This window comes from Galleria mellonella, unplaced genomic scaffold (assembly GCF_026898425.1).
Source record: "Galleria mellonella isolate WM207_F2 unplaced genomic scaffold, CSIRO_AGI_GalMel_v1 utg35, whole genome shotgun sequence".
NCBI classification, from domain to species: domain Eukaryota; kingdom Metazoa; phylum Arthropoda; class Insecta; order Lepidoptera; family Pyralidae; genus Galleria; species Galleria mellonella.
In genome coordinates this window covers 416,190-443,946 of record NW_026442082.1, presented here as the reverse complement: position 1 = coordinate 443,946, position 27,757 = coordinate 416,190, and the positions used below count along the sequence as shown (strand labels likewise).

General features: G+C 33.2%; 2 protein-coding genes across 4 annotated transcripts; both read left to right on the top strand.

Annotated features, from left to right (window-relative positions):
• The first annotated feature begins 1,292 nt into the window (after positions 1-1,292).
• LOC113514232 (zinc finger protein 699-like) lies at positions 1,293-13,997 on the top strand. Of its 3 annotated transcripts, none has more exons than XM_031908192.2 (13): positions 1,294-1,623; positions 3,216-3,350; positions 4,503-5,159; positions 5,351-5,484; positions 7,030-7,339; positions 7,742-7,875; positions 8,747-8,821; positions 9,899-10,028; positions 10,395-10,678; positions 11,177-11,264; positions 11,807-11,920; positions 12,860-12,973; positions 13,606-13,997. In XM_031908192.2, the coding sequence occupies exons 1-13, from the start codon at positions 1,516-1,518 to the stop codon at positions 13,906-13,908; spliced, it is 2,586 nt and encodes an 861-aa protein (XP_031764052.2). In that variant the 5' UTR covers positions 1,294-1,515; the 3' UTR covers positions 13,909-13,997. The 3 variants fall into 3 exon arrangements, with proteins under 3 accessions (XP_052752842.1, XP_031764052.2, XP_026754058.2); XM_026898257.3 differs by having other exon boundaries at positions 1,295-1,623; positions 10,392-10,678; XM_052896882.1 differs by lacking the exons at positions 9,899-10,028; positions 10,395-10,678 and having other exon boundaries at positions 1,293-1,623.
• A 1,931-nt stretch (positions 13,998-15,928) lies between these two features.
• LOC113514231 (zinc finger protein 420-like) lies at positions 15,929-27,368 on the top strand. Its single transcript, XM_026898255.3, has 13 exons — positions 15,929-16,366; positions 17,005-17,139; positions 17,686-18,315; positions 18,845-18,978; positions 19,422-19,752; positions 20,247-20,380; positions 20,835-20,909; positions 21,013-21,142; positions 21,623-21,867; positions 22,827-22,941; positions 23,504-23,617; positions 24,588-24,701; positions 25,049-27,368. The coding sequence occupies exons 1-13, from the start codon at positions 16,259-16,261 to the stop codon at positions 25,322-25,324; spliced, it is 2,541 nt and encodes an 846-aa protein (XP_026754056.2). The 5' UTR covers positions 15,929-16,258; the 3' UTR covers positions 25,325-27,368.
• Positions 27,369-27,757: the final 389 nt, after the last annotated feature.

Sequence of the window (27,757 nt, the reverse complement as noted above, 5' to 3'; positions counted from 1 at the left end):
AAAACAAGTATCTAAGTTTAATTACTTTATTTTACACCACTTTAATTTAAAATCTTATTTTTTAACAGGTGAATAATGTAAATTCTTTTTGATAGATTAAACAATAGTTATAGGTATTGTGCCAAGTCAAACAACATCTGAAATAAAAACACGTTCAATTCTAAAGAATATATACCTACGTACTATATAATATATAAGAAATAACCCTATTTATAGTTCTAGCGTGTGATAATGAATTTCTTCTTCCTGCCCTTTTCCCATATCTATTTGCAGAAATCTCACTAGTCACTCCCTTTCTGGCACATATCACCTTTCACACAACTTACCTATCTCGTTCTGTGTTGTTCAAAATGAGCATTTTTAGTTAAGTTGATAAGTATAATTTATTATAAAAAACAAGCTTGAAAACATATGAATTCTAACAAAATGTATAATACATAACATTAACCGACATAAAAATATATAATAAAAAAAACTAGCACATTTATAAACATAAGTGATCTTTGAATAATTGAGACATACCCTTACTGGGATAATGATCTCGTAAGGACAGCCTTAATAAAAACTATGCCTTTTTAAGAATCCTATATAATGTCACACGATATATTCATGTCAATATTCGCATCTCAGTTGTGTGAAATAGTTTTTCATTCGTCACTTTTATGATCCAGTATTCAGACCAGTTTAAGAAAGTAGGCTATATCATAGTTTTGTAAATCTTCCCCTTAAGTTTAAGGGGTATGTATGAGTCATATGTAGTTGCCATAATTTGCTGCCGCTTTATCAATCATACGTTTATTCTTTGCTTTACGATTCGGTCTAATTCACCATCGTTTTGAAGGAGGAAACCAGGAGGAAAAGGAAGATACCTAAAGCCAAAGCAGATTAGTATAGGTGTGTCGTCAATTTTATTACACATAAAGCTAGAAAGATTGCCGAAATCACAAAATATACTCAATACAGTACTATAGGGGGAAAGGGATTGTTAGTAATGGAGACTCAGAATCCCATTGCTAGCAATATACCCAACCAGGTCGACCGCCTCGCGGTTCCCCCTGAAAAACTATCATGTTTAATTCCTAATGAATTCATCATGATGGGTTAACTGGCCTGTTTTCATTCTCATCTATCATCCTTCACTGGTACTCCACCAGCGTATCCCGTTAGCGCTCGCGGGGGTACCATTCCATTTTCTACTATAAAAAAAAAAAAAAACAGTACTGTAGTATATATATAGTATCGGCATTGGTAGCATAGATTTAGACAAACGTTTTTTGTTTGAAGTTATAGTATGTATTATCCCAAAGTATTCTTATCCTATTATTATTATCTTTTATTATTATACAATATCTACCTAAATTATAATTTAAAGAATTGCATATAGTAAGTTTACCCTGAAACGATGAAATTTTTAGTATTTTGTGCAATGAAACAAAAGCCAAACTGTCATCCTATCTCAGAAATGAATTAAACTTTTTGTACGTTAATTTTATATTATTACTTAATATTATAATCATGTTGGAGTTAAAAGCTTGTGCAGTGTGTTTCAGCACAAATTTAAAGTTATTTAATATGGACAGTGGTCACTTAAGACATAACTATAATATAGTTTCCGGATTACAGGTAAATGTATTAATTATTTATTATCAATAATATTAATGTACTAGTGAATAAGGGTTTCTCCCTGAATTGAAGTAGTGAATAATTACACTTTGCGTAATTATTATTATGATATGTATAATTACTTTATATAATACAAAAGTCTCCGCGGGCCCCAATTATGTTTCTGTTGTTAAACACTGGTGCTTACATGGCTGTATTTCGGTTTCAAGTAAAGACTATGAAGCTGAAATTACAGGGTGTTGAGAACGGAGTTAGGTGTGTTATTTCTCAGGAATGATAATGCTTTAAAAATACTAATGGTATATATACCAGTGTATTTGGTGATGTTCCTGACGCCGTTCATGTATATGGGCGACGTTTGCTACTTTCCATCAAGTTAATAGTGAGCTTGATACATTCACAAGAAAGTAATGCCAATTTACAAATTTTATTGGTGAAAGTTTCATAAGTATACATTATATTTTAATGTAATAACTACTGATTTAACTTACATGTAATTATATTGAGAAAGCTCGACTAGTTTCAGAATAATTTCGTGATCCTTAGTCATGAGTTAAAGGGTAGCACTGTGACCACTGTATATACACGTTGGCTTACCAATACAGTCAATGCAATGACACAGTTCGTCACTCTCAATGTACCTAGGCACTCACTTGTATAACTGTTGCTCATCACTAAGGATCACGAATTGTTTCTGAAACTAGTAGAATTTTCTTAATCTAATTACATATAAGTTAAACTGATAATTATTATATCAAAATTTACAAGTTCTTCATGAAATAATATTGTTATACATTTAATAAATAGACAATAATTAAATAACTCCTTATTTAGATGATTATTATTAAAAAATCTGTAATGTAATAATAAATGAATAAAAGATGATCTAATCAATCACCATTTTTTAATTTTTTTTCTGTGTAGATATTGAGTCCCTAATCCTATTTACTGTCTATTAAACTTATATGTTTCTTCAACGGAATGTTAACATTTGTGTTAGGCAGGTTTCACATAAAATCTTATTATTCTAACTGAAAATATAAATTTTAAATATATATATAAAAAATTATAATTTTATATATAAATAAATATGTTATGATTTAAGTATAATCTGTGTTAAAAAGTTAAAGATAAATGGGAGCTAGTTAGACAATATATACATGTGATGAAACATACAAATCAAATTATAAGCATTTTTCATTCAGAGAATTGAAGTATAAAACTAGCTAATACTGTATTTATAGTATAGTAGTATATTATATAAACATTTCAGTAAATACAAAAGACTGATTTAAAACAATATGTTTAAAACAACAAAGGTTAGTACATAAACAATAAACAATGTAATCATTGACAGAAAAATGTTCATTATTATATTTGTAATTTAAATACATGAATAGATTCAGCCTTAGCTCACCTGGTAGTTCCTGGCAAATGGTTGATATTGCACATCCCTTTCTAAGGCCTGATGATTGATTGACAATGTTCGGATTGAAATTGTTTTAAATTATTTTATTAGTAAGACCATATAGATTCAAAGTTTATATTGAGAAGTTGTTATTTGTAAATAAATAAATATTTTTAATTTCCAGACCTATAATGGGGATAGTTTGCCAAGCTACCTTTGTTCGGAGTGCTGTGGCTATGTCACACATTTTACCAAGTTCCGTGAAAAATGCCAGAGAGCAAATTTTGCTCTACAAGAAATGCTAGCTAGGAATGTGGAAGTATGCTAAATATTTAATTATAATTTACCCATATGTTAAAATGGATCCCTAGTCACTCAAATATGAAATAGCTGACCAATTAGCGAAGGAAGGGGCAAAGAATATCTAAATATTCTTTGCCCCGTCCTTGATCAGAACTTTATTGTGGCATACCCTAAAGTGTAAAGTTCAGATATTTCAAACTTGAAAGTTTAGAAGCAACAAATATTAGCTAGCTCTTGCTGCCAGGATTAAATTATTCGAAAGTCGTGATTAAGGGGTTTTCAGAAAACTAAGAAATTAATTCTTATGAATAAAAATAATGTATGTATTATCACAAGATCTCTCATTAGATACTATAAACTAAACAAGCATGTGGCCCAATTAGGCTTATGCCTAAAAAGTGCAGATTTTGTCACAATGAGGAAGCAATGCAAGCAACAAATTTAATTTGTGGGCTACAGCCACAAATTAAATTACTTATTCTGAAATGTTTACCACTGTTTTGCCCACGTGAATTAGTACATAAAGAATCCTATATACTTGTTATCTACCTGTGTACCAAATTTCAATCCAATCGTTCAATAGTTTTTGCATGAAAGAGTAACAAACATGCATCCAACTATTCATCCATATCACCATCCATTTGCATTTATAACAATATGATAACTAAAGAAAAATACTGTGGGAGATTATTTAAAAATGGTAAAGGCATAAAATAATATGTGCCATTTATGAAAAATTTATGTAATTTTTTTAAGTAATTTCCGGGACATTAGGAACGTCCCGATTTGTTTATTTTTTTTTTTGTATGACATTATTACGGCATTACATTGCCAATTTTGAACCGATTTTTACAATTCATTTTGCAATCAATAGTGTTTGCTCTAATCTTCATTTTATAAAACTGCAATTTTTCTTGCTTATTGCAACACAATACCTATGTATAGACAGATGATTTTTTAAATATATTCGTTTCAATGTGTCTATGAAATATCTAGTTGTTCATCACTGTATGTTTGTATGTGTGTGTCTCTTCACGATTAAAGTAGCTTTTTTGCAGAGCAATTTGTACTTATTTTTTTTACATGCCACAAAATAGGTTAAATCAATAATATAATTTTCTATGTCAACAATTTCAGAATTTTATTGAATTTGATTTTATAATTTTAGATAAATGAAATAGTTCTTGATGATTTTAATTGTGAAGTAATTGGTATTGAACCTAAACTCTGGTTCATAGATCCATGTACAACACATTATGAAGAAGTTAAATATAAATCAGATGATCATAAGGAAATAACTACACTTCCAACTGGTTACATTCCAGTACTCCACTATAACATACTTCCAAATGAAGACTCATTTAGTATTAAAAACAAAATTTCTACAAATTTAGAAAAAACAGAAATAACTAATGTGCAATTGGAAAAGACAGAAGACACTGATACTATTGTGATTGATGATGATAATGGATCTGAAAATAGTGACTTGAATGTGGAGCAAAATGGTGTGGAAGAATTGACAACGGAGCAAAATGACAATAGTCAGGAACAAAATGATCTCTTTGATAGTGATATTGTTGTAAATGATGATGACAAAGTGCAAGATTCTGATAATGTATCACAAAAATCAGAAGCGAATGAGGTGTATGTAAAACCATGTATGGTTGAAGAGTATGCTAATGTGTACATAATAACTATGCAAGAGGCAAAAGCAGCTTATGAGATTCATAAAATGTTTAGCTCCGGTGATTACCGTTGTGAAATCTGTAACAAAGCATATTCTAATAAAAGACTTTTCCAAATTCATTTACGTATGCATGACAAGGTAAGAAATTACACAGTATTGTGATGGCATTTTTTTTTAAAGAAATGGAAATAGTAAATTAACGTGTGCTCTATCTTTTCAAAGATAGTAATCATTTGATTGCATGTTATCATGTCAGGAATTATATTTACACGTGCAATAATATTTTAATCTTATTATATTGACTATATTATATGTCTTCTATTTTTCAGCACAAACGAGGTTCATTCCTGTGTGAATTGTGTATATACTATTATAGAACAGAATCTCAATTAAAAACTCATATGATAGAAAAGCATATATACAAATACGTGTGTAGAAAGTGTCCTGAAGTCAATTTTAAAAGGTGAGTGTGAATTAATCAGTTTTCTATAGAGATGTCTATGTATATTATCTTAATCGGCCTTTATCAGCCTTTAACTGTCCACTGTCGAACATCAGTCTCCCCCTTGGGGGATTGTGTCTGTAGTTGCCACATTTGGCAGGCGGATTGGCAACCGCAGTTGCGCTTTGTAGATATTTTAAGATGGACGCTATTGCCTCTCCATCGCCCTCCCTTAGTCGCCTCTTACAACACCCACGGGAAAGGAAGGGGTAGCATATCCTATGACGGGACCACACGGCAATATGTATATAAAAAATAACTCTTTTTGCAAGTGATTCATGAACATTGAAACTTATAATCCAGGTATGTTGATGATCCGTCCGCCCAGTGCTGAAACACTGGTTGAACGGGCGGCGTAAAGGTCCACTGACCTTTCGGCTGACACAGATACTGACCGGTCACGGTTGTTTCGGTCAGTACCTGTGTCAGATTGCGAGAAGAGAGCCGACAACTGAGTGCCATGAGTGTGGTTGCGATCGGGACACAGCGCAACATGTTCTAGAAGAATGTCCATCGTTCAGTGCGGAGCGCCTCGTCCTGGTTGCGGAAGTGGGGGATGACCTCTCGCTGCCGAATATAGTTCAGTCAGTAGCGAGAGGTCGTGGAACGCAATGCTCACCTTCTGTGAAGCGGTGATGTCGCAGGAGGCGGCCGAGCGGGAGCGGGAAGGTGCCCCCACCGCTCCCGTCATGCGCCGCCGCCGAGCCAGACGAAGGAGAAGGGGCGCGCCCAACTCCGCCTCTTCCCCCCTCCCCACCCCACTAGGGTCGGGGTGTTGCCTTGAGGGAGGCACACCCTACATATGACCCTAGGAGGTGTGCGCACGTATCCGTGCCCTCCTGTGATGGTAGGGTGGGAGGGACATTCCTCACCCTAAGAGAGGAGGCCTGCCCTACACCACCTACAGGGCGGGCCGTCGCGTTGGATACTCGGTAGTTGTACAAACGGGAACCCGGGATCCAACATAAGCACCTCGAGGTACGTCGTGTGGTTTTTAGTGGGTACGAATCCCACACACCCCAGCTGCCCTCCCTTCGGCAGATGGGACGGTCTTGCTGAAGATTTTCCACACGTTAAAAAAAAGAAAGGTATGTTAATGATACTGTAGGGATAGGCAAAGCTGTTATTTAATACAGATATAATCTGTTGCCTACATTTTTAGTATTTCTATGTCTACTTACATACAAATACAAGTTAAATAAATATAAGTCAAATCTGCAGGGGGGGGGCTTCCTTTCCCACATAAATCCCTTTATCCTCTTATTTACCAATTTCCTTTATGCATTCCCAACGTTCCCTTCCTTTTTTCCTCAATCCTTTCTTCCATACCGTAGGTGGAGGAAACCACTAACAAATGCATACCCAAAGAGAGCTGACGACAAGCAGGCGGCCGGTCGTAAAACTATAAGCGAAATATTTTTGTAATATGAATAAAAAACATATTACGCCGACCCCAATAATAATTGGGATAAGGGTAGGAAGATGATGATGTATGTTTACTTACAGAACATCAGCAAAACAACATTACGTCTTGTCGCATATACTATGTCATAAGAAACATCCTGATTGGGATCGAGTCAAACCTAAATGGTTAAGACGGAGAGGTAGTAAACGAGTGAAATCAGTTCAAAAGATTACAAAGTTACCTGACGACTATCCAATAATATCAGCAGTCAGCCAAGAGGAGCAATATAAAATTGTCGAGGATAGAAAAGAAACGACAAATTATATCTATTCATCATTTTCATGTAAATTATGCTATAGAGGCTTTAGGGTATCTAGTACGTACACCAAACATATGAAGAAGCATGATCCGGTAAGTAGATTCCTTATTGGTCTAATTGATTGTTTTATACCATTTAAAAAAATATATTTAGCGAAATTGTTAATAAAACTAATTTTATGGTCTGATCAGACCATGTTTTTATTTTGTTATAATAACTTGTTAAATAATTTCTAACAAACATTTAGTTGTTGCCTATAGAATTATTGTAACTAAAAATAACGGTATAGTTAGATTTGAAAGTTCTTTATTTCTTTATTACTATTATAAATATTAGCTGTGTGTATTCCGGCATAGAATACTCCATCCTTTCCCGTGGGTGTCGTAACAGGCGACTAAGGGAACTTATGGTTGTGATAGTTAAAACAAATTATTTACTATTGCAATCATTTCTATTGAAACAGTTTGTAAGTATATATAAATTTATATTTGCAGGTGTACGCAGGCCAATTTCAATGCGATATGTGCAAACTATGTTTCGTGAGCACCCAAAAATTATCTCTTCACATGTACTTTACCCATCTGTTCAAGTTGTCATGCAAGATATGCAGTTTTGTTTGCTATAACAAGTAAGACATATATTTTGTAATTAATCCCTCTACTTGTTACTGTCTTCAAAAAATATATCCATAAATTATTATATATGGGAAAACACTTTTTAATTGCTTAACTTTTCATTCTTTTTTTAATCATTAATTACAATGAACTTAATGTAACAGTGTTTAACATTTATATCTATTAATACAAATTATTATATAGTAATATAGTATTTTTTTAATGAGTAAAGATGGAATGGTAACCTCGCCTACGCTGGCGGGGCACCAGAATGACAGGTGAGGATGAAGGCAGGTCAATTTGCCTATAGTGACTAATTCAGAGAGAATTAACCGCGATGCTTTCTAGGGGGAATCGCGTGGAGGTCGATCTGTTAAGGTGTATTATTAGCAATAGAATTTTTATACTCCATTACCTTTTACAATTCCTCTCTTTCCAGTGACATAATATTTGTATAATATGGTAATAGCCTTTCTGTAAATTACTTACTCCATTATGTAATAGGTGAAAGGGATAACAATTCCCATTAGTGTTTGTTTAAAAAATCACTCATCTATAGAAAGCTACATTATCAGACAGTACAATAAGCTCTATAATATTTTCGAAAATTCTATCTACCCGTGCGAATTCAGGTCGGATCATAGGTTATAAGTATACTAATATATTATGTTTTTAACCCCCGATTTAAAAGAGGGCTGTTATAAGTTTGACGTGTCTCTTTGTAGTGTCGTAACTCCTAAATGAATGGACCGATTATGGTGCGTTTTTTTTCGCTTGAAAGCTGACGTCATAAGATGGCTCTTAGCTACAAATAATGAAGATCTGTTTAAACGTTTTAAGCTCGACGGTTACTTAAAATTCTTAAGTTTACATTATACTTTATAGGAATCGAGGAAAGGCGCATTATTATTGGCACAAGAATGTCACGTACAATTGTTCACATTGTAATCGGTCTTTCAGGTATGTACAACATTTTCTCTATAGTAAGTAATATCATAAAGTGGAAGAGTTGAAGAAAGTTTGTTTATATGAACGCGCTAATCTCTAGAATTACCAGTTCAATTTTTAAAAATTCTTTCTGCATTTGATAGCTACAAGATAACGGATGAAACCGGGGAATATAGCTACTTTTTATATTGATTGACAGTACAGATACCATCAAAGTATAACAGAATAGTTATCTATTCCAGTAATACGACTTATTTGGCGCCATTCTATGCGTTCTTAGATGTTTTATATATGGTTTTTCATTACACTGTACAAGATTGTGCTCCACATCCACAAAAAAACTGACTTCAATCGTGTGGAAACTAGTTATTTTTATGTAAAAATTAATAACCTGATTTTGATAAAATTTCTATGGAACCCTTCTGAAAGTATATCCATTCAGATAAGGAAAGGATTTTCGAAATCGGTTTGTAAATAACGAAGTTATGAGGTGCTTCAGTAACGTCCTTTTTTTTGTGAAATTAATTGAAAAGATATAATGAAATAGTAATTTTGTTTGCGTTATCGATTTATGTTGGTGGGCTATCAGTCAGAGGTGATAGATAGATAGATAGATAATTTATTTGCATTACTTACAGCACACTGATTGAGAAAAAGAAACATATACAATAAATTAAAAAATAAATAAATAAAAACAAATGCATAAAATTAGTAACAATTTTTCCCCTTTATGCATGTGCCACAGTAACACAAAATGGTCACAACTCAGCTTATTGCTTTGCCCTAAAAAGAGCAAAACACTGATAATCAGTTGTGTTCAAAAGCGAGCCACGAAATTCCACTGGAAAAAAAAATAATAAAAAAGAAATATAGATAAAATACATTATGTGTGTAAGTAAGAATGAAGTCAGGCTATTTGATCGTGATCAATTGGCCAGGAATTATATACAATGGTTTCCAAGGGAGACCACATGGTGGTTGACGTGATAGGGTATTGCTAGCTATAGGGGACCACTTTCGTGTTATAGGTAAACCGGATAATTGGTGTGATTTTGTGGCACTTATTAATTAAATGTTTTTTTTTTAAAGAACGCAGACAGCACGGTCAACTCATATAAGGATGTACCATCCGTCCACGATTGTTTGTGATTTGTGCGGACACAGCTTTGTGAGTGAAAGCGGACTCATGAATCATAAGTATATCGCCCACAGAAACGAGGTACAGACTACATTGATTTAGGTTTAATTTTTTTGAGGCTTTTCATGATTTCTGCTATATTAAAAAGTAATTTTCAGAATTAGTTTCAAAATGTTAGTATATTAGTAACCCGCCACAGCATATTACGAGTACTACAGCTGTTTGCTGATAATATAACTTTTTCTGTAGATATAGGTATTTATAATATAGTATTTATTGAATGTTAATTAGATAGATAGATAGATAGATAATTTATTTACATTACTTACAGCACACAAATTACAATAAAAAAAAAACATACACATAATACACAGCAAAAGAGACAATTATAAACAATACACACATCAACAATACTAGACATTGACATATATTATTTACATATAGCAGGTCGTACAGAACAGACGTGATGAGGGCACATTGGCGGTATGGACGTGGTCAAATGCAAAGGTGGATGGGGAGGATGAGCGGAATGTGGACAAGGATAATGTGGGTCAGCCAGAGGCACAAAAAGCAGAGGAACCGCCGGATAGGTTGGCGATGGCAACAACAGAAGATACGGAGAAGGCAGCCGAGAACCCTCATTACTGCCCCGATTGCGATGTGCGGTTTGCTAATGCGAACGCGTATATTACGCACCTCGGCAGCTCCAGTAAACACACCGTCACTAACAAGTCAGTATATATATTTTATATATATATTTTGTACATATAGAGAGTGTCAACTTTATTTCTTTATTCAACTTAGAAAACAACAAGCTGATTGTCTGTTCGATGGAAAATTGGAAGAATCGCTCATAGACATAAACAGTACCATGGACATTAATGAATACAGTCATCACCATACATTTATATCGGCCATTAACTCTCCATTGCTACACATAGGCCTAGTCATTGTTAGTGAGTTGGCAACCGCGGTTAAACTTTTGGTAATATTTAAGAAGAATACTGCCTCGACCATTATGTTCCCTTAGTCGCTTCTTACGACACCCACGGGAAAGAATTTAGTCCCATTCTATGCCATTTTATACTGGGATCACACGGTAATTATTTAATTGATTAAACTATGTGCCACTTTTTGGAAGTTGCTTAAAAATAGACGTCTGTCTATTAACAAAACTGATTTGAATGAATGAATGACCGAATGTAATAAAACTAAGCAATTTTTAACAGATCGGGTAGACTGAGTACGCAGAAGCCACGATTAAGAAAAACCGATGTACATAACGCTGGCTACATCACCGCCATCGAATGTGCAGTGGTATGTTTGTCACGTATATATCCAATTTAAAAACGATAAATAGCACTAACAGAATCCTAGAACATCTTACTAGGTAAGTTTAAAAAAAAAGGACAACACAAGAATAATATACGAGTTTATTTGCGAACGTAGCCGACTTATCCTGTAATTTCATTGTCCTTTCTTCTAACTTAAACAGCCATGCTAACACGCAGTTTCAATTGGATTTTTGTGCATCATAGAATGGCATACATGCTGCGATATCATTTTTGAGGATTGTTTCTGTACTGTGTAACCTTATTTATTTCCATATTCCATCCTTCAAACTGAAATGCAGATTTGTAGGTACAGACCAGTTGGCCTATTGTGACAAATTTCAAAGAATAAATCATGTTGGTTTCCAAGGAGAACTGCGTGGGGTTCGAGCTGATAGGGTGTATTGCTAGCAATGAGGTTGTCAGATCCTAATTACTAAAAACTCCTTTCCTCCATCAAATGATTCTTGCGCTTATTATACAGTAATTTCAAGTGTGTATGAATAACAAAATGGTATAACATTGCAGTGTAACCAAACCCTGGCCAATACTACGTTGGCACAACAACACTACAAGACGGAGCACCCCGGCGTGCACTTCCCCAAACGTTACATGTGTGAAAAGTGTGGATACATTACCAGTGTTAGTTGATTCACTATGCACTTTATTTATTTATTGATTCTTCAACAAGAAATACTACTAAGTATCTATTATTAATTAAAAAAATAATCATGACTAATCTCTACTGCGATAGGTGAAAACATCGAATGTTCTCATTACCTCGAGTGAAAGTATATTCGACATGTCGAATTGTCGATATTTCGTATAATATAACATTCAACGTGACAGGGAGAGTCTCCACCCTCATCCGGATGAATTTGGTTTATTATCAGCCGTTAAATGCCCACTGCTGAACATAGACCTCCTCCATAAGGGTAGTTTTGCCAGTAGTTGCAACGTTTAGCAAGCAAGTTGGCAACCGCAGTAGGCTTTTGGTGATGTTTTAAGAGATACGCTACTGCTCATCCTTCGACCATTAAGTACCCTTAGTCGCTTTTTACGACTCCTTCACAGGAAAGGAAGAGGTGGCTCATTCTATGCCTAGACAAACGGCAAGGAAGATTGGTTTATTATATTTTTATTATATATGTTGGGGTGAAATTGCTATATCTCTTGGGATAATGCACAATTAGGTATATTTATTAGCAATTTGAAACATGCCCATATCGGTGGGATTTAGATTAGAGAGAGGTGCTATTGCCATTACACAAAAAAGAAATTAATATTTGTGTTGGGTTGTCAACACAAGAGCTTAATTTATGAGGCGAATTTATCCGTTGTATATATCCTTAATTTATTTTCTTTATCTATACTAATATAAAGAGGAAAGGTTGTTTTTTTGTGTATGTTCATTTGCAATGGATAAATTAAAAAAACAGCTTAACTGATTATAAAAATTCTTTCACATATATTGAGTTAATTATCATATAATTATAATAATATAGATTTAATGTTATTTTCTATCTACTCGAACGAGGTCAGAGCGGATCGCTAGTACATTAATAATGTTATTCTCCACAGCTATACTCGAACCTTGTATTACACATACGTACACACACCAACGAGAGGCCATTTAAATGTCCGCACTGCGACCGTGGCTTCACTTCTTCATGTAACAGAGATCGCCATGTTCTTGTGAGTTTCTTATTATTCTTATGTATTAGTCTTATAGATAATTTGAAGAAAAAATAATTGTCCCCAATATGGGGTGGGATTAATATTACAATTATAGAATTAGACATCAAATATTTTATCATATCGATTTTGGTCATGGATTGATAAAAAATGAGTTTTTCTGTATTTAGCATTATGTTTACATTATCGGTTTAAATTAATTAGTTATATCAATAATATATGTCCTAAATATGGAGATACATTTTTTATTTGAATTTTTTTTTCAATGACGTCATCCTATTGCGATTTCATAATGCATACGGTCATAGCACATCTATGGCAATCTCTTACTATGCTTGAACATATTACGCGGCACCATCTAGTCTCAAACTAAGCAGACCTGGTTCTATGGGTACTAGACAACTGTGTCTAAACACTTTTTTCAGAAACACATACATAGCATATATAGAAAACTCTCAGACCAATGCAAACAGACGTACTTATGAATACAAATGTTTAAGTTACACGAGAATTTAACCCGTGACCATTAAAAGATAAGGCTGTATGTCCCAAGGTCCTCAAAAGTTTAAAACAAACTATCTTACAGTAGGGGTTGTTTTAACATAAAATCTGAAACTGCCATTATTTTTCAGTCACATACAGGCGAAAAGCCATTTCAGTGCCACCATTGTCTCCGCCGGTTCCGACAGAAGAATGAATGTAAAATGCACATACAGCATGCCCATCTGAAAGTACCGTACCCGTCCAGAGCTAAGAAGAAGCGAACACAGCGCAAGGAAATCGAGGGTGGGCCGAAGGAAGTTGAAGGAATAACACCTGTGGCAGTCAACGCAGCGAATGCGGTGACTCCAGTTTGCGTACAACTGCCACCGCAAATATCGCTAGATCATCGCGGAGATTATTTAAACGCGTACATAAATTATACCGATTTATAAATGTCTACTTGTATAGTATGCGGAATATTCTAGCTGTTTAATATTTTAAGTAGGACATTCTCTATATTGTTGGTTTTACAAATGACATAATAATAAAAAAAATATATATATATATATATATATATATATATATATATATATATATATATATATATATATATATATATATATATATATATATATATATATATATATATATATATATAAATGAAAAATTTATACTTATTCTTTTTGTCTGATTGTTATTTAAGGTTCCTATCTACAACTAAATAGTATTTACGAAGTCGTAATTTAAAAGGGAAAGAGGGAGAAAAGGAATAGTTCAAGAATACGCCAAAGTCTGTATCATGTATTTGCCACCAAGTGTTTGTTTTATCGTATAAATAAAAAGCTATATTCAAAAGTAAATACTAATCTATAAGACATATAGACAGGATAATTAATGAATTAAGTTACACAATTTGTTATTTCATAATCACTTCATAAATTATAGAGTACACCTATAAAATTTTCATTTGGGATGGACTCGAAAATTTTAGTTCAGGAGAGAATCCCTCAGATGCATAGTACCTATTTAGTGTGTAATCCCACATCTATTGGTATAGGCAAGGAATTATCAGTAATGGGTATAACAGCCTAATAGCCCCATTGCTAGTAATATACCTTATGAGGTCGACCTCAACGCGGTTTCCCCTGGAAAGCACCATGATTAATTATTGTTAAATTCGTTAGAGAAGCCAACTGATCTGCTTTTATCCTTATTCATTATCTTTAATTGGTGTTTCGCCAGCGTATACTGATACCGCGGGCAAGGTTCCATTCGTGCCCTTTTACAAAGATATTGATATAGGTACTATTCTATATATACAGAGTGGAAAGGATAGATTAGCCAAAAAAAAACAGCTGATTCAGATGAATGGTTTGAATCAGATGGCTGATTATTTTCCTACCGAAAACACACCAAAAACATATAATTAACGATTCTTAGTTTTGTCCCCGCGCAATGTATTTGAAATTTTACGATCGACACGACGTGTTATACATAGATATCGTCTGGTCAATGGCTCTTCTTCGTTCGTAGGTAGTTTTCGTACACTTGTGTCGTTCACCTTTCACAGCTGATTACACGCGACGCGGTAGGATTTTAATATGAATATTACGTTGCTGTTTTTTTTTTGTATTTCATAGTACTTCACTGTAAAATATTATTGCAAATAAAGAGGGAAAAATTAAAATTTCCACTAGTTTTCAGTCCGTAATAGTTGTCTGAATTCACTGTTTTAGTTTTTGCCAACCTGTCTGTTACACCCGTATAGTTGAAATTAATCTTATTAAAACAACATATATACTTAGTTGTGCATAGAGGAGGTAAAGAAACGTTAGTAATGCGGGCTACCAGTCCCATTGCTAGCATTGCTGTCAGGGCAACCTCCATGCAGTCTCCTTTGGAAATCACCGTGCTGATTTCCAAGTGAATTTATCACGATGGGCCATCTGACTTCTTTTTTCATTCTTACCTATCATTCTTCACTAGTGCCCCGCCAGCTTATACCGTTAGCACAGGTAGATTTCTCATTTCATTATCATCTATTAAAAAAAGTTGTTCATAGATAGAATATAGTTATATTTATGCCATAGATTTAATATAGTAGAAGTGCCAAAATTTGGCACGGAGAAAGAATTGCGATTCTATTTAATAGTAGATACCACTTGTTCTTAGGGAGGGAAAGGAATCGTTAGAAGTGGTTTGGAACGGCCCCATTGCTAGCAATACACCCTATCAGCTCGATCCCCACGCGGTTCTCCCTGGAAACCATCGTGGTTAATTCTTTTCGAATTCTTCACGCTGGGCCGACTGACCTGTGCCTCATCAGCGTATACCGATAGCGCAAGCAAGGTTAAAATTCCATTTTTATTAATTAAAAACACATGTTCTTAGGGTAATTTGGTAGATATATAATCACAACTATTAGTTAATGTTCTTTTTAGCCATATTTCAATCAAAAGTAAAGGCAACAGAGACCAAGCGTCACTGCTGGATCGGATCTAAGAAACGTTCCTTGTTCTTAGCTAAGAACTATACCAAAATCTTTTTAAGATTGAACAGACGTGCGTGGTAGTGACATCTTGACAAAATGACAGCTGTCAATGTCAATGCCAATTTGTTAAAGAAAAATCAAGCCAACTATCCAGCATAGTCAGTTTTTATTTTGTAATTTTGTTTTTCAGCTCTAAATAAAATTTTGATGAGTATGATGAATTTCTTGATGCCACCATAAAAATGCTTACGAGTGGTGTAAAAATTATTATTGTTTTTAGTTAGAAATGAACACACTTCGATATTAACATAATGTTGGAATTAAAGGCCTGTGCAGTGTGCTTTAGCACAAAATTGAAGTTGTTCAACATGGATAGTGGTCACTTAAGGCGTGATTTTAATACGGTATCCGGATTACAGGTGAGGTTTCTTTTCATAATGATATAATTGTAGTATTACTTTTTTCACATGTAACTAGTATAAAGAATCAATCATTAAAGCATCGGTTGTACTGGTGCAATTACTAAAAAATTCAATGTCTAATAATATTCTTTAAACTCATTATTAAAGCACATACATAATCAAAAAACACCGACACTCGAAGTTATACTAAAGTTAGTTTGTCTTATCAGACAAACAAGTTCAGTTTTAATGAATACCTTGAAGAACTGTGCTGTTTGGCTATCTGCTAAAAACCTATCAACTTAGCTTTGACAAGTCTATTCTATTATTTTTTATGTATTGATTGAGTCATTAATTAAACTGATTTAATTTCTACCTCATATTATTATATGATCAATGAATCACATGATTTTCACTGCCCAATTACCTATATTTTTTCTTTATAATATTCCTTTCAAAGTTTCCTCTCCCAGCTACACTTATTAAAACTAAAGCAATTGCTGTATATAATAATAATCAAAGAGATCTGTCTATGTACTTCTTCACTATACTTTTGTTTACTTTAAGACTTCATTATTTGAAATAGTTTTAATGAGGTGATCTAACCTTAACTTAATTCTATTTACATATGTGTTTACACTTATATTTTTCTCCAGACTTACAAGGGTAATGGCATGCCAGGTTATCTCTGTGGACTGTGCTGTGGTTATGTCACACATTTTCTCAAGTTCCGTGGAAAATGTCAAAGGGCTAATTTTACTTTACAAGAAATTTTATCAAGAAATAAGGAGGTTTGATATACTCTTATTGTTTTTTAAATTCACCATCAGAACTTTAAACTTGTGTCTTATATTAATACTGAAAAAATACATTGATAATTCCAATTCCAAGAGTATTTATAATTTTTGCTTATTGAAGTGTGGAATAATCACAATTATCTGTTAATCTGTGAACATGTTGCAACAGACACCCGCAACATGTCTGTTGCAACATTGCCATACTTCTTCATGAACACTTAAGAGTACCATATACTGAATAAATTAAATTAAATTCTGATTGCTATAGTATGGTGCAAGTGATAGGTTACTAAATTTATGGAAAATAATTTTGATTTTAAATTCATTATGAGTAATTATCTTTTTTTTCAGTATTTCACAGTAAAAATTGCCTAAAGTTCAGCTGTTGCCTTCATTAAAAGAAAGAGTCTTCAATTGAGATAGTTTAAGAGGAATATTTTATTATAGGCTGCCAAATAATTTAGTTAATTGATTAATTGTAAAATCATTTGCATATAAAACTGTAAGTAAATAACTTAGCAATAATATTTATTGTTTTAGGTAAAAGAATTTCATTTAGAACATTTAAATCAACAAATAATTGGTATAGGACCTACACTATCATATATAAATCCATGTAGAACACACTATGAAGAAGTAAAATTTCAATGGGTTAAACATAATCGGATAAGTGTACTTAAAAATGATGAAATATCAGTTATCCATTACAACACACTCTCTAATGAAAATATTTTTGAATTTAAAAGCCAAACCTACACAGATAATGATAATAAAAAGAATATTGTTAAAGTTGAAAGTGTCAATGATGCCTCAATGGAATTTGATTTCGGCAATGATGAAATATTACTTGATCAACATGAAGATAATCAAGAACAAGATAACTGCTTCAATGATGATGTTATTATGAGTGATGATGATAATGAAGATGAAAATTTTGCTGATATATCTAAAACATCATGTAAATTGTCAAATAAAGTCAACAAAGATAATGCAGATGGCTCAAATTTGGATGAAGAATATGCTAATGTGTATCCTATTAGTAAGAAAGAGGCTAAAGCTGCAGTTGAGGTTTACAAAATGTTTAGCACTGGTAAATATCGTTGTGAAATCTGTAATAAAGCATATTACAATGAAAACAGACTGAAAATTCATTTACGTATGCATGATAAGGTAAGACCACAAATTTTTTTTATCACTTTTGTTAATAAAGTCCTAAAATTATGGGAGTACATGAAATCACTATTAGGTTTGCTGTAACCGTTTTCCTTATGTTTTATTGTCTTCACTTCCTTAATATTTTTAAATTTAATATATATGAGTATTAGTTTGTACTTTCTGCCTCAATAGCTCAAGCAGTGATTGTAAAATTTGCCATGTTTATAGTGTTTAGAACAGAGACTGACATATGATATTTTTAATATAGTTAATCAGTGTGTTCTAGTGGGTTACTCTTGTAATCCAATAGATCAATATTGGAATTGTGATATTTTACATTCTTAAATGCAACACTAGTGATATATTGGTGGTATCATGTTATCATTAAAGGAACTAAAACATTATTGGATTAATTTTCTAATTGGTTTATTCAGTACTCTTGTTACTATTTTAACTTACCTATGTGAATGCAATGTCAAGTTTAACCTAATTATTGCATTACTGTAAACTGTATGATAAAAAATTTCTAAATTATATTTTTCAGCATGTAAATGGGCCATTTGTATGTGATCTCTGTTTATACTATTACAAGACACAATTTCTGCTAAAAACCCACATGACAGAGAAACACATGTACAAATATGTATGTAGGAAGTGTCCCGAAGTCAGTTTTGATAGGTAAGTGTGATCGATTAAAATGATTTAGAGTTAGGCCTTCAGAGTCATATATTATTGATCAGTTGATTAAAATTATTTTGTTTAATTTTTCTACCATTTGTTCTCATGTGACTGTCAACAGCAATTAAGTAAAATAATATATTATCTGAGATTACAAAATAAAATATTTTATATATTTAAACTGAGTAAAATCATATTGATGCTGTTTAGTTCAAATGTGTACTAAAAATATTTATTAAAATCTTTCATTTCTAATATTTAATATGTGCATGCTTAGCAAGTGTTGTTATTATTTTATATACATTATTTGAATAATTTCTCTCATTATACAGCCATTTTTTCAAAACCATTATCAGTAATTGTGAAAAAGTTATAAACAGACAAGCATACTACACTTCTATTTATTACATTCATAATGTGAGTTTACTTACATTTATTTACAGAACATCAGCAAAGCAGCATTATATTTGGATGCATTTACAAAAGGGTCGGAAGAAAGATGCCAACTGGTACGATTCGAGACCCAGCTGGCTCCACAATAAAGGTGGTAAGAAAATTAAGGGTGTTGTCACGCTACGTCCAGTAAAAAAAATCACCAAGTTGCCTGAAGACTATTTAATATACTCCCCGGTCACTCAAGAGGAGCAATACAAACTTGTTGAGGATAGGCGAAAAACAAGAAATTATATAACATCAAAATATAGATGTGAATATTGCTTTAGAGGTTTTAGAGAAACAGCCACTTACAGTAAACATATGAGAAAGCATGATCCGGTGAGTAGCTTTTGATCTCTAAATTTTATGTATGAAAAATAGTACTTCTCATGTCAATAGGCGACGGCTACCGCTTTCCATCAAGTGGGCCGCCAGCTTGTTTACCATTTTAAGTTGCATAAAAAAAATATCCTTTCCTTAACTTCCATATGTATTAGTGAGATGTGTCGTTGTGTACGTTGAAGTGTCTCACTAACTAAATCAGTTATCTTTAACACTGATGTCTTCTATATTTTTCCTTGTATAAGGGGGGAATAAAATTGGGTAAGAGTTTGGGCCAGTTCAACTTGTCCCTACTAACTTTTTTCCCTATGGGGTAATAGTAATAGAGGTAGTGGAGTTTTTAACACTTGTCCCTACCATATTGTGTCCAGTAGAGATAAATGCAATAAATATGCCACTTTTCCTTTTTGCTAAACAAATAGTTGAAAATTGCACATAGAGCTATAACAGTGGAATATAGACAAAATCTAATACGCATAATCTATCGGCAGGCGTACGCGGGCAAATTTCAATGCGACATGTGCAAACTGTATTTCCGGGACGCTCGTAAGATGTACAAGCACATGAACATCACTCACTTGTTTAAATTCTCATGTCAGATGTGTAGATATGTTTGCTACAACAAGTAAGTGTATATATTATCGGTTTATATTATCTCTTTTTTCGTAATACTTTTATTTATTGCTTATTTAGATAACACTAGCTTTTTGCTCATTACTTCGTACAGGTGGATTTCAGAAGTAGAAAATTCAATGAAATGGACTATTTGTATATATCATGTATTAAGATAAAACATACGCTAGTTTCTAAGTTAGACTTTTAGAAATACATACAATTTAGTGCAGTATTTTTTGTATGATGCCAAAACAAATATACAGACAGACATATAAAATTTCTAAAAATTATTATTTTGCATTTATTAGTCTTATTAAAATGCCTCATAATATTTTTTTAAATATCTTCTATGTATAGACATCGGCTAGTTACAATTTTATTATATTAGTAAGATTGTTTACTTGTTTAATGTTATTTTTAGTTGAATTTATTAAAGTATTTATATTTTTTTGTTAATATTCTAGGGGTCAAGCACAAATGCATTACAAATGGCACAAGAATGTTACGTATGAGTGTCCACACTGCAAACAAGAGTTCAAGTTTGTATAAAATATTTTTTTATTTTGAATTTAATATAAAGAAACATGAAGGCGGGCAGCAATTTTTTTTTCTCACTATTTATATTGATGTATCATTTCGCAGGAAGGCGTCGACTCGTTTAACTCATATCAGGATAAAACACCCTTCGACTTACATCTGTAATTTATGTGGACATAGTTTTGTGAGCGAAAGTGGACTCTATTGTCATAAGAAAATAGCACATAGTAGGGAGGTAAGTCAACATCAATTTGTTCCAACATTGTCAAATATGCATTTTGGGTTTCATTTACTTGAAACCTATATGGGAATTATGAAAGAAATAAAAAAAATACTCACAGCTATAATTCCTAATGGGGTAGTCAGTAGTATTTGTTAACTATTGCTGTTGGGACGAACATATGTAACACTCAACATGCTCATATTTCACCGAGTATATTAGAATCCAACCTCAAAGTCCGTCACTTGATTAATTTGGTTCGTTATCAATGTTTTCCATCATCGAAAAGTTATTTTGGAATTTCAATTAACATACAATTTTAATCAAATTTAGTCAAAAATTAAAGTTGGTAATGATATTTGTGTTCCAAAATATTCAGCGGGAAATCAGTGCTGTTGCGACAGTGCTGTACTCATTTCAAACAATGCAAATACTCATATGCACTGAAAAATGATTAATTATTATTATTAGTGTAACTCAGTGTATTTGGTATAGGAAATCGCGCTAAGTGAGCGTACGTTTGGAGCTGGTGCAAGCGGTACAGAGGTGGACGGAGTGGGAGCGGGTGTTGGGGAGGTGCACATGGGAGCGGATGGGATAGAAGTAGAAGTGTCGGGTACGAAAACTGAGGCGGCCGGGTCCGAGTCCCGTTACTGTGCTGACTGCGATGTGCGGTTTCTTAGCGCGGCAGCATATGTCACACACCTCGGTAGCTCCAGTAAACACACCAGCACCAATAGGTTTGTATAACTGTATTGTTTTATTAGGGACCTGAACAAACTAATTTTTTTATGCAAATTAGAATGGCAAACAAGCTGACGGCCCACCTGATGGAAAGAGGTAGTCGTTCCCTATAGACATGAGTAATATCATGGATATAACAGAGTATACTGTTTCGCTCATGATACCTTCCATGCGTTGCCATTGCCCAGTATTTTTCTTCACAGAGTACAAAGGTCCGGTTTGGTGGGATTTAAGGGATTGTTAGTATTGGGGACCTACAAGCCTCATTACTAGCAATATACCCTATCACATCGACCTTCACAGGGTTTCCTCTAGAAACCATCTTGATTAATACTTCATGAATTCGTCATTGGATCAATTAACCTGTTTCATCTGCATCTACACACTGATTGAGCACCAGTGTATACCAATAGGGAGGGGTTACCATTTCAGTTATCTCCCATTAAAAAAAAAACCGGACTTACCACGGACTTTCAGATAATTCTATGCATTTTATTTTGGATGGTTGTGCAGGTACTGTATTAATGACAAACAACATATTTGATTAATTAGTACTAGGAATGGTACAACCTGATGTTATGATAAATTTGACACCAAAAATTGTAATAGCATCTTGTTTGCTGGATGGATAAGAAAGATGGATTTGTAAAGATGGATTAATTTAATACAGAATAAGTTATTGCCATGTGGTCTAGGTATAGAATAGGCTACTCCTTCCTTTCCCGTGGGTGTTGTAAAAGGCAATTAAGGAAGGACGAGAGATGGGCAGCAGCATCCCTCTTAAAACTCACCAAAGGCTGACTGCGGTTGTCAACCCACCCGCCAAGCGTGAGCGCAACTGCTGGCAAAACCCTCTTATGGGGAAGCCTATGTTCAGCAGTGGACAGTTAACTGCTGATATGGTACGGTATAGTGTATAAGTATTATTATATTATTACTAATTTTTTGTTCATAGGTCGATCAAATCGCGGCGAATGGTAAAGAGCGGTCGACGGCCCGGCCGCCCCTCTGGTTCACGGAAGTCTGAGATACACAATATCGGCCTGCCCACCGCCACTAACTGCGAAGTGGTATGTTCATCTTTCTTACACCTATTCATTTTTTTTATACAACTTAGAATGGCAAACAGGCTGACGGCCCACCTGATGAAAAGTGGTAACCGTCGCCTATAAACATGAGCAGTACCATGGACATAACATAGTAGACTGTTTCGCCCATGATACCCCCCATGCGTTACCATTCTTAAGGACTCAGATGTTATTCCTCTGTACCCTGTAAATTCACGCCATATCCTACCCTTCAAACCGAAACACAGCCATGAAAACACAACTGCTTCACGGTACAAACACGAATGGGACAGAGGTACCCAAGCAACCGATTTTTGTACAAAGTCTCCCTCTGGAAAATTTTTATTTAGAGTCTTAGTTTAAAGCTTCGTAAGGTTAATAAATAATATTATGAATAATAATAATCCAATGTTTAACATCAATAATGTATAAGATGAAATATCTGTAAAGTTCGTTTTCACCTATTGACAAGATGTATATTTATTTTTATTAATCATATGTTTTAGGGGATAAGTTGAAAGGACCATAAACATTAATAATAAAATATCATACTGTATCATTCCAGTGTGGGAAGTTCTTGGCCAATGACGTCCAGGCGCGGAAGCATTATGAATCGGAGCACCCTGGTGCAGACTACCTCAAGCGCTACATGTGTGACGTATGCGGACACACCACTAGGGTGAGTTTGCTTTTAGAAACCGCAAAGACCATCACCCTGCAGTGATTAATCTTTTGACTGCTTGACTTTGTACCGGTTGTCGTGTCTCCAGTGTTTAATTCAAATTGGCAGTTTTATATTGTACTTAGTTCTTTTAAATATTTCTGATTTTAGTAAGTAATTTTAAAATTGTCTCTATAATATTTATTGCGGTAATGGAGACAGCTGCATAGACGAAACATAAAATACTTACAAGCACAGGTTTTAGGGGTTTTCCCAAGAAATTACTAAATGGGGTTTTCAAAAATAGGGTAAAGAGGTTTTTTCAAGGTCGGCAACGCGCACGTATTGCCACTGGTATTGCAGGCGTTCATAGGCTACGGTAACCGCTTTATTTTTATTTCCATTTCCATTTTTCAATATTATTCCCACTATAATTCCACTAGCCGGCACTATTTACAATAGTGTCGGCTCAGCCCCACGGGCTCAAATTATTGACGCGTAGGCGGCAGCCTACGCAGGCCGCTCGGGCAAAGAGCCGTCGCTCGAGGCCCGCACCTGCAGCCCCGTAAAGGGCCGCGGATGAACCTTTGTTGTTGGTAACCGCTTATGTTCAGGTGGGCCGTATGCTAGTTTAGTACCTCAGTGGTATAAAAAATATAAAAACAGGTTCTTTGTTGGATAAAAATACAGCAATGGTAAAAAGCTTAACAATGTTTTTATAGAAGTGAATGTTGCAGAAATGATTTCCCAAAATTCCTACTAAACGGGTAATGATGTGTTTTTGTGGCTCTAGCCGCTAATACAGTCAATAATTTTCAGATTACGCTTGCAACTACTTTTATTATAGTGTATGTTGCATAATATCTTTATCAATTCTCTATCGGTTTTGGAGTAGTCTTTAGAATAGAGTTTCAATTGCCGTATTTAATCATTTTGAAAATGTCATTTTTATGAAACGAAATCATAAAAATTATGTCTTTATTTTTAGCAATACGCGAACCTCATGGTGCACATGCGCACGCACACGCACGAGAAGCCGTACGAGTGTCCGCACTGCGACCGCCGGTTCAGTATGCCCAGTAACAGGGACCGCCATCTTGTTGTAAGTTTTTTTTTTATAGTTTTCAAGGTAGATGCCACATTCTAAAATGGTTATATATTGAGCGTGATGATAATGTACCTACTAACTTAAATGTGAAAGTTTGAAAAGGTGGTCAGATGGCTGTTATTTAATCGTATTTAAAAGACTTTTAAATACTTAAAAAAAAATTATGAAATTTGGTAGACCATATATTAAATTAAATACTTTTATCCTTATCACGAATAAAGCCATGATATGCAGCTAGTACTTTATATTTGAAAGTTACGTTGCCCTCGATGATTAAAAAACATTATTTTGGAAAGATGACTTTTAAAGGACAAAGTTTGTAATTAGCCCTTTTCTCGCAGGTACATACTGGTGAAAAGCGCTACCAATGCCAACACTGTAATCGCCGTTTCACACAGAGCAGTGCTGTCAAACTGCACATACAGACTGTCCACCTGAAGATACCGTACGCACCCTGGGACAAGAAGAATAGGAAGCGACGTAAGGAACTCGAAGGCACGTCAGCTCCGGTTAGCACAGTGAGTACGGTGACCGCGGCGTGTTTACAGCCGCCTCCGAAGTTGTTGATAGACAATCAAGGGGATTATTTGAATGCATATATAACTTATAATGTATGATGTGTGCGTTACGCTACTGTTGCTGGGTAGTTACGGTTGTTTGTATGTAAAGAACTCGATAATATTAAAGTAAGTCTGTGAATATTATGACTCGGTATGTATGGATTTTTTTGTATGTAAAATTTATTGATATTAAGTATAAGACTGTCTATGAATATTTTTATTTTTAATGAGGTTCCTAATACATTTGTATTTTTTAATTATGTTGTGTATTTTTTCTCGAAATTGGATCGTATCGGGAGTAGCCATGTAATAAAATATGTTCGCAATTAGACAATATAATTCTTTATTTTACAAACAGAAATAAAATTTTGGTATTTTCAAGTTCGTGTAGCAACAGTCGTTAAGTACCTGTCTTTTGTATTATTTATATATATCTGTCTTAACGCCAGATATTTTACGAGGTAGGCAGAGAAAATTAAAAGGATATGTTTTATTTGGAAATTTTTGGTACCTGAATTAAAGGCGTTTCTCTAATGCTCAATGCTTTTATGCCTATGAAAGTTTGTTTTTGAAATTATATTTTTATTATAAATTACATGTCAAACATTATTTATTTTTCCATATATCAAATATATTTTATGATTATAATATTTATAATATAAATTAAGATTAGAAGTGAAAGGTGGGATACATAATACTGATCTTTTTTTCTGTATGTATTGTAAAAAATGTATATAAATAATTTCTTTAAAATTAAAGCCGTTCTTAAGATTATATTGTCACTATTTAGACTTTGCAATTTTTTTATATTTAAGTATTTGTAAATTGCTATACACAGTATTTAGTTAGTACACTGATTATATATATAAAAAAAAAAAAACTTATGAGGTTGAAACATAAGTTTTGTATTATGTATTATGAATATTTTTGACCTCGCGGACTGATGCCATAATTTAATTTATATACGGTTGTTTATTCAAGTAGCACTGGTCAAATTCATATATTTTGTTTTGTGAACTCTTTGTCTGTACCTAACATTTTCTGTACTCTGCACATTTAGTAAATAATTATAGATTGTCTTTTTTACTAATAACTTAATGTGCATCATGTAATAATACATAATGAAATAATACAAAAACCTTTTAATTTTTTTTAGCCATTTAGCTAATTGTATAATATGTACATTGTTATTTTGATAAAAAGACCGAAGATTGTTTAATAATTGTGCAGTATTTAAAGAAAAGATTTTTTTTTCTGTTGCTTAACTTCCACACCTGAATCAAATCTAATTGGCCGTATTTTTTTGTGGATTTATTATTCAATCGTTGACCATAGAGTAACATGGTTTTCATATGGAGGTTAATATTCAAAGCACCAATTACCCAAAAATATATTGCCGTCGACAATTTGGTTTAATCAATCGTACAATCTCTCTAGAATTACAATTGAAATAATAATATTCTACTTAAGATAGTATACTTAGGTAGTATACAGCAATTCAATAATCATTAAGTATGTATATAATAATAATTTCAGACATTTGCCTTATTCATAATGTATTATTGTATAATTATTTTTAATATATAACGTAAAATAAATATCTTTTATTTAAAATGTTCCCTGTACGGTTTCAATTTGGAAAATGGAAATTTGTAATGAAAAATGTTCTCAATTTACGATAATAAATAGACTGATATGTGGTTTATGGAAAAACTTCTATTGTTTAGACGATTGAAATCTGATATTATATACATGATTATAAAACATTCCAAACTTGTTGGGCTCCAAATTCGATAAAAATTCTTTAAAGATTATCAAAGATTATGTGTAAAATAAAAGATGAATGAAAACTCCGAAAGATGTTTAAATTTTTGTCTATTTGTTGTCAAAATATTGATAAAAAAGGATGTAAAAATGATGAAATAATAAAACTACAGGTAGTATTTCTTTACATTTATTTTGTACAACGGTTTTCATACTTATAATAATATCCAGTAATTAATTTTATAACACCTACTTGAAGTGCAATTATTGTCACAATTGAAGCACAATTGACTTGTTCAATAATTATTAAATTTTCTAATAAATTAATAACAATCAATATATCTTTGGAATGACAACGGGCCTTATTGCTAAATAATTTAGCTTTAATTTTAACTAGGTTTATATATATATATATATATATATATATATATATATATATATATATATATATATATATATATATATATATATAGATATATAGATATAGCGTCGTTGAATCTTTATAGCATTTACATATATTGCGATTCATATAAAATGGCTATAACGATCTGAAACCCAATAATAATGTTTATAAAATAAACAACTTTTCACAAGGAACATACAAAATGTGTTCGTTATACTAACTGCTAGATGTTATGGCCAATTTAGTACACATGATAGATGTAAGTGCCATACATTCACACCGATCACGCCGGGTTTTCAGGTAAGAATCATCATTATCATCAT

What these genes read in the sequence shown, in the direction of transcription:
- LOC113514232 (XM_026898257.3), top strand. Translation starts at nt 1,516, where the DNA reads ATGTTGGAGTTAAAAGCTTGTGCAGTGTGTTTCAGCACAAATTTAAAG. An exon ending in ATATAGTTTCCGGATTACAG is followed by an intron (nt 1,624 to 3,215) that starts GTAAATGTATTA and finishes TTTAATTTCCAG; the next exon opens with ACCTATAATGGGGATAGTTT. An exon ending in AGTGTGGATACATTACCAGT is followed by an intron (nt 11,921 to 12,859) that starts GTTAGTTGATTC and finishes TATTCTCCACAG; the next exon opens with CTATACTCGAACCTTGTATT.
- LOC113514231 (XM_026898255.3), top strand. Translation starts at nt 16,259, where the DNA reads ATGTTGGAATTAAAGGCCTGTGCAGTGTGCTTTAGCACAAAATTGAAG. An exon ending in TTTTATCAAGAAATAAGGAG is followed by an intron (nt 17,140 to 17,685) that starts GTTTGATATACT and finishes TTATTGTTTTAG; the next exon opens with GTAAAAGAATTTCATTTAGA. An exon ending in CCGCCACTAACTGCGAAGTG is followed by an intron (nt 22,942 to 23,503) that starts GTATGTTCATCT and finishes GTATCATTCCAG; the next exon opens with TGTGGGAAGTTCTTGGCCAA.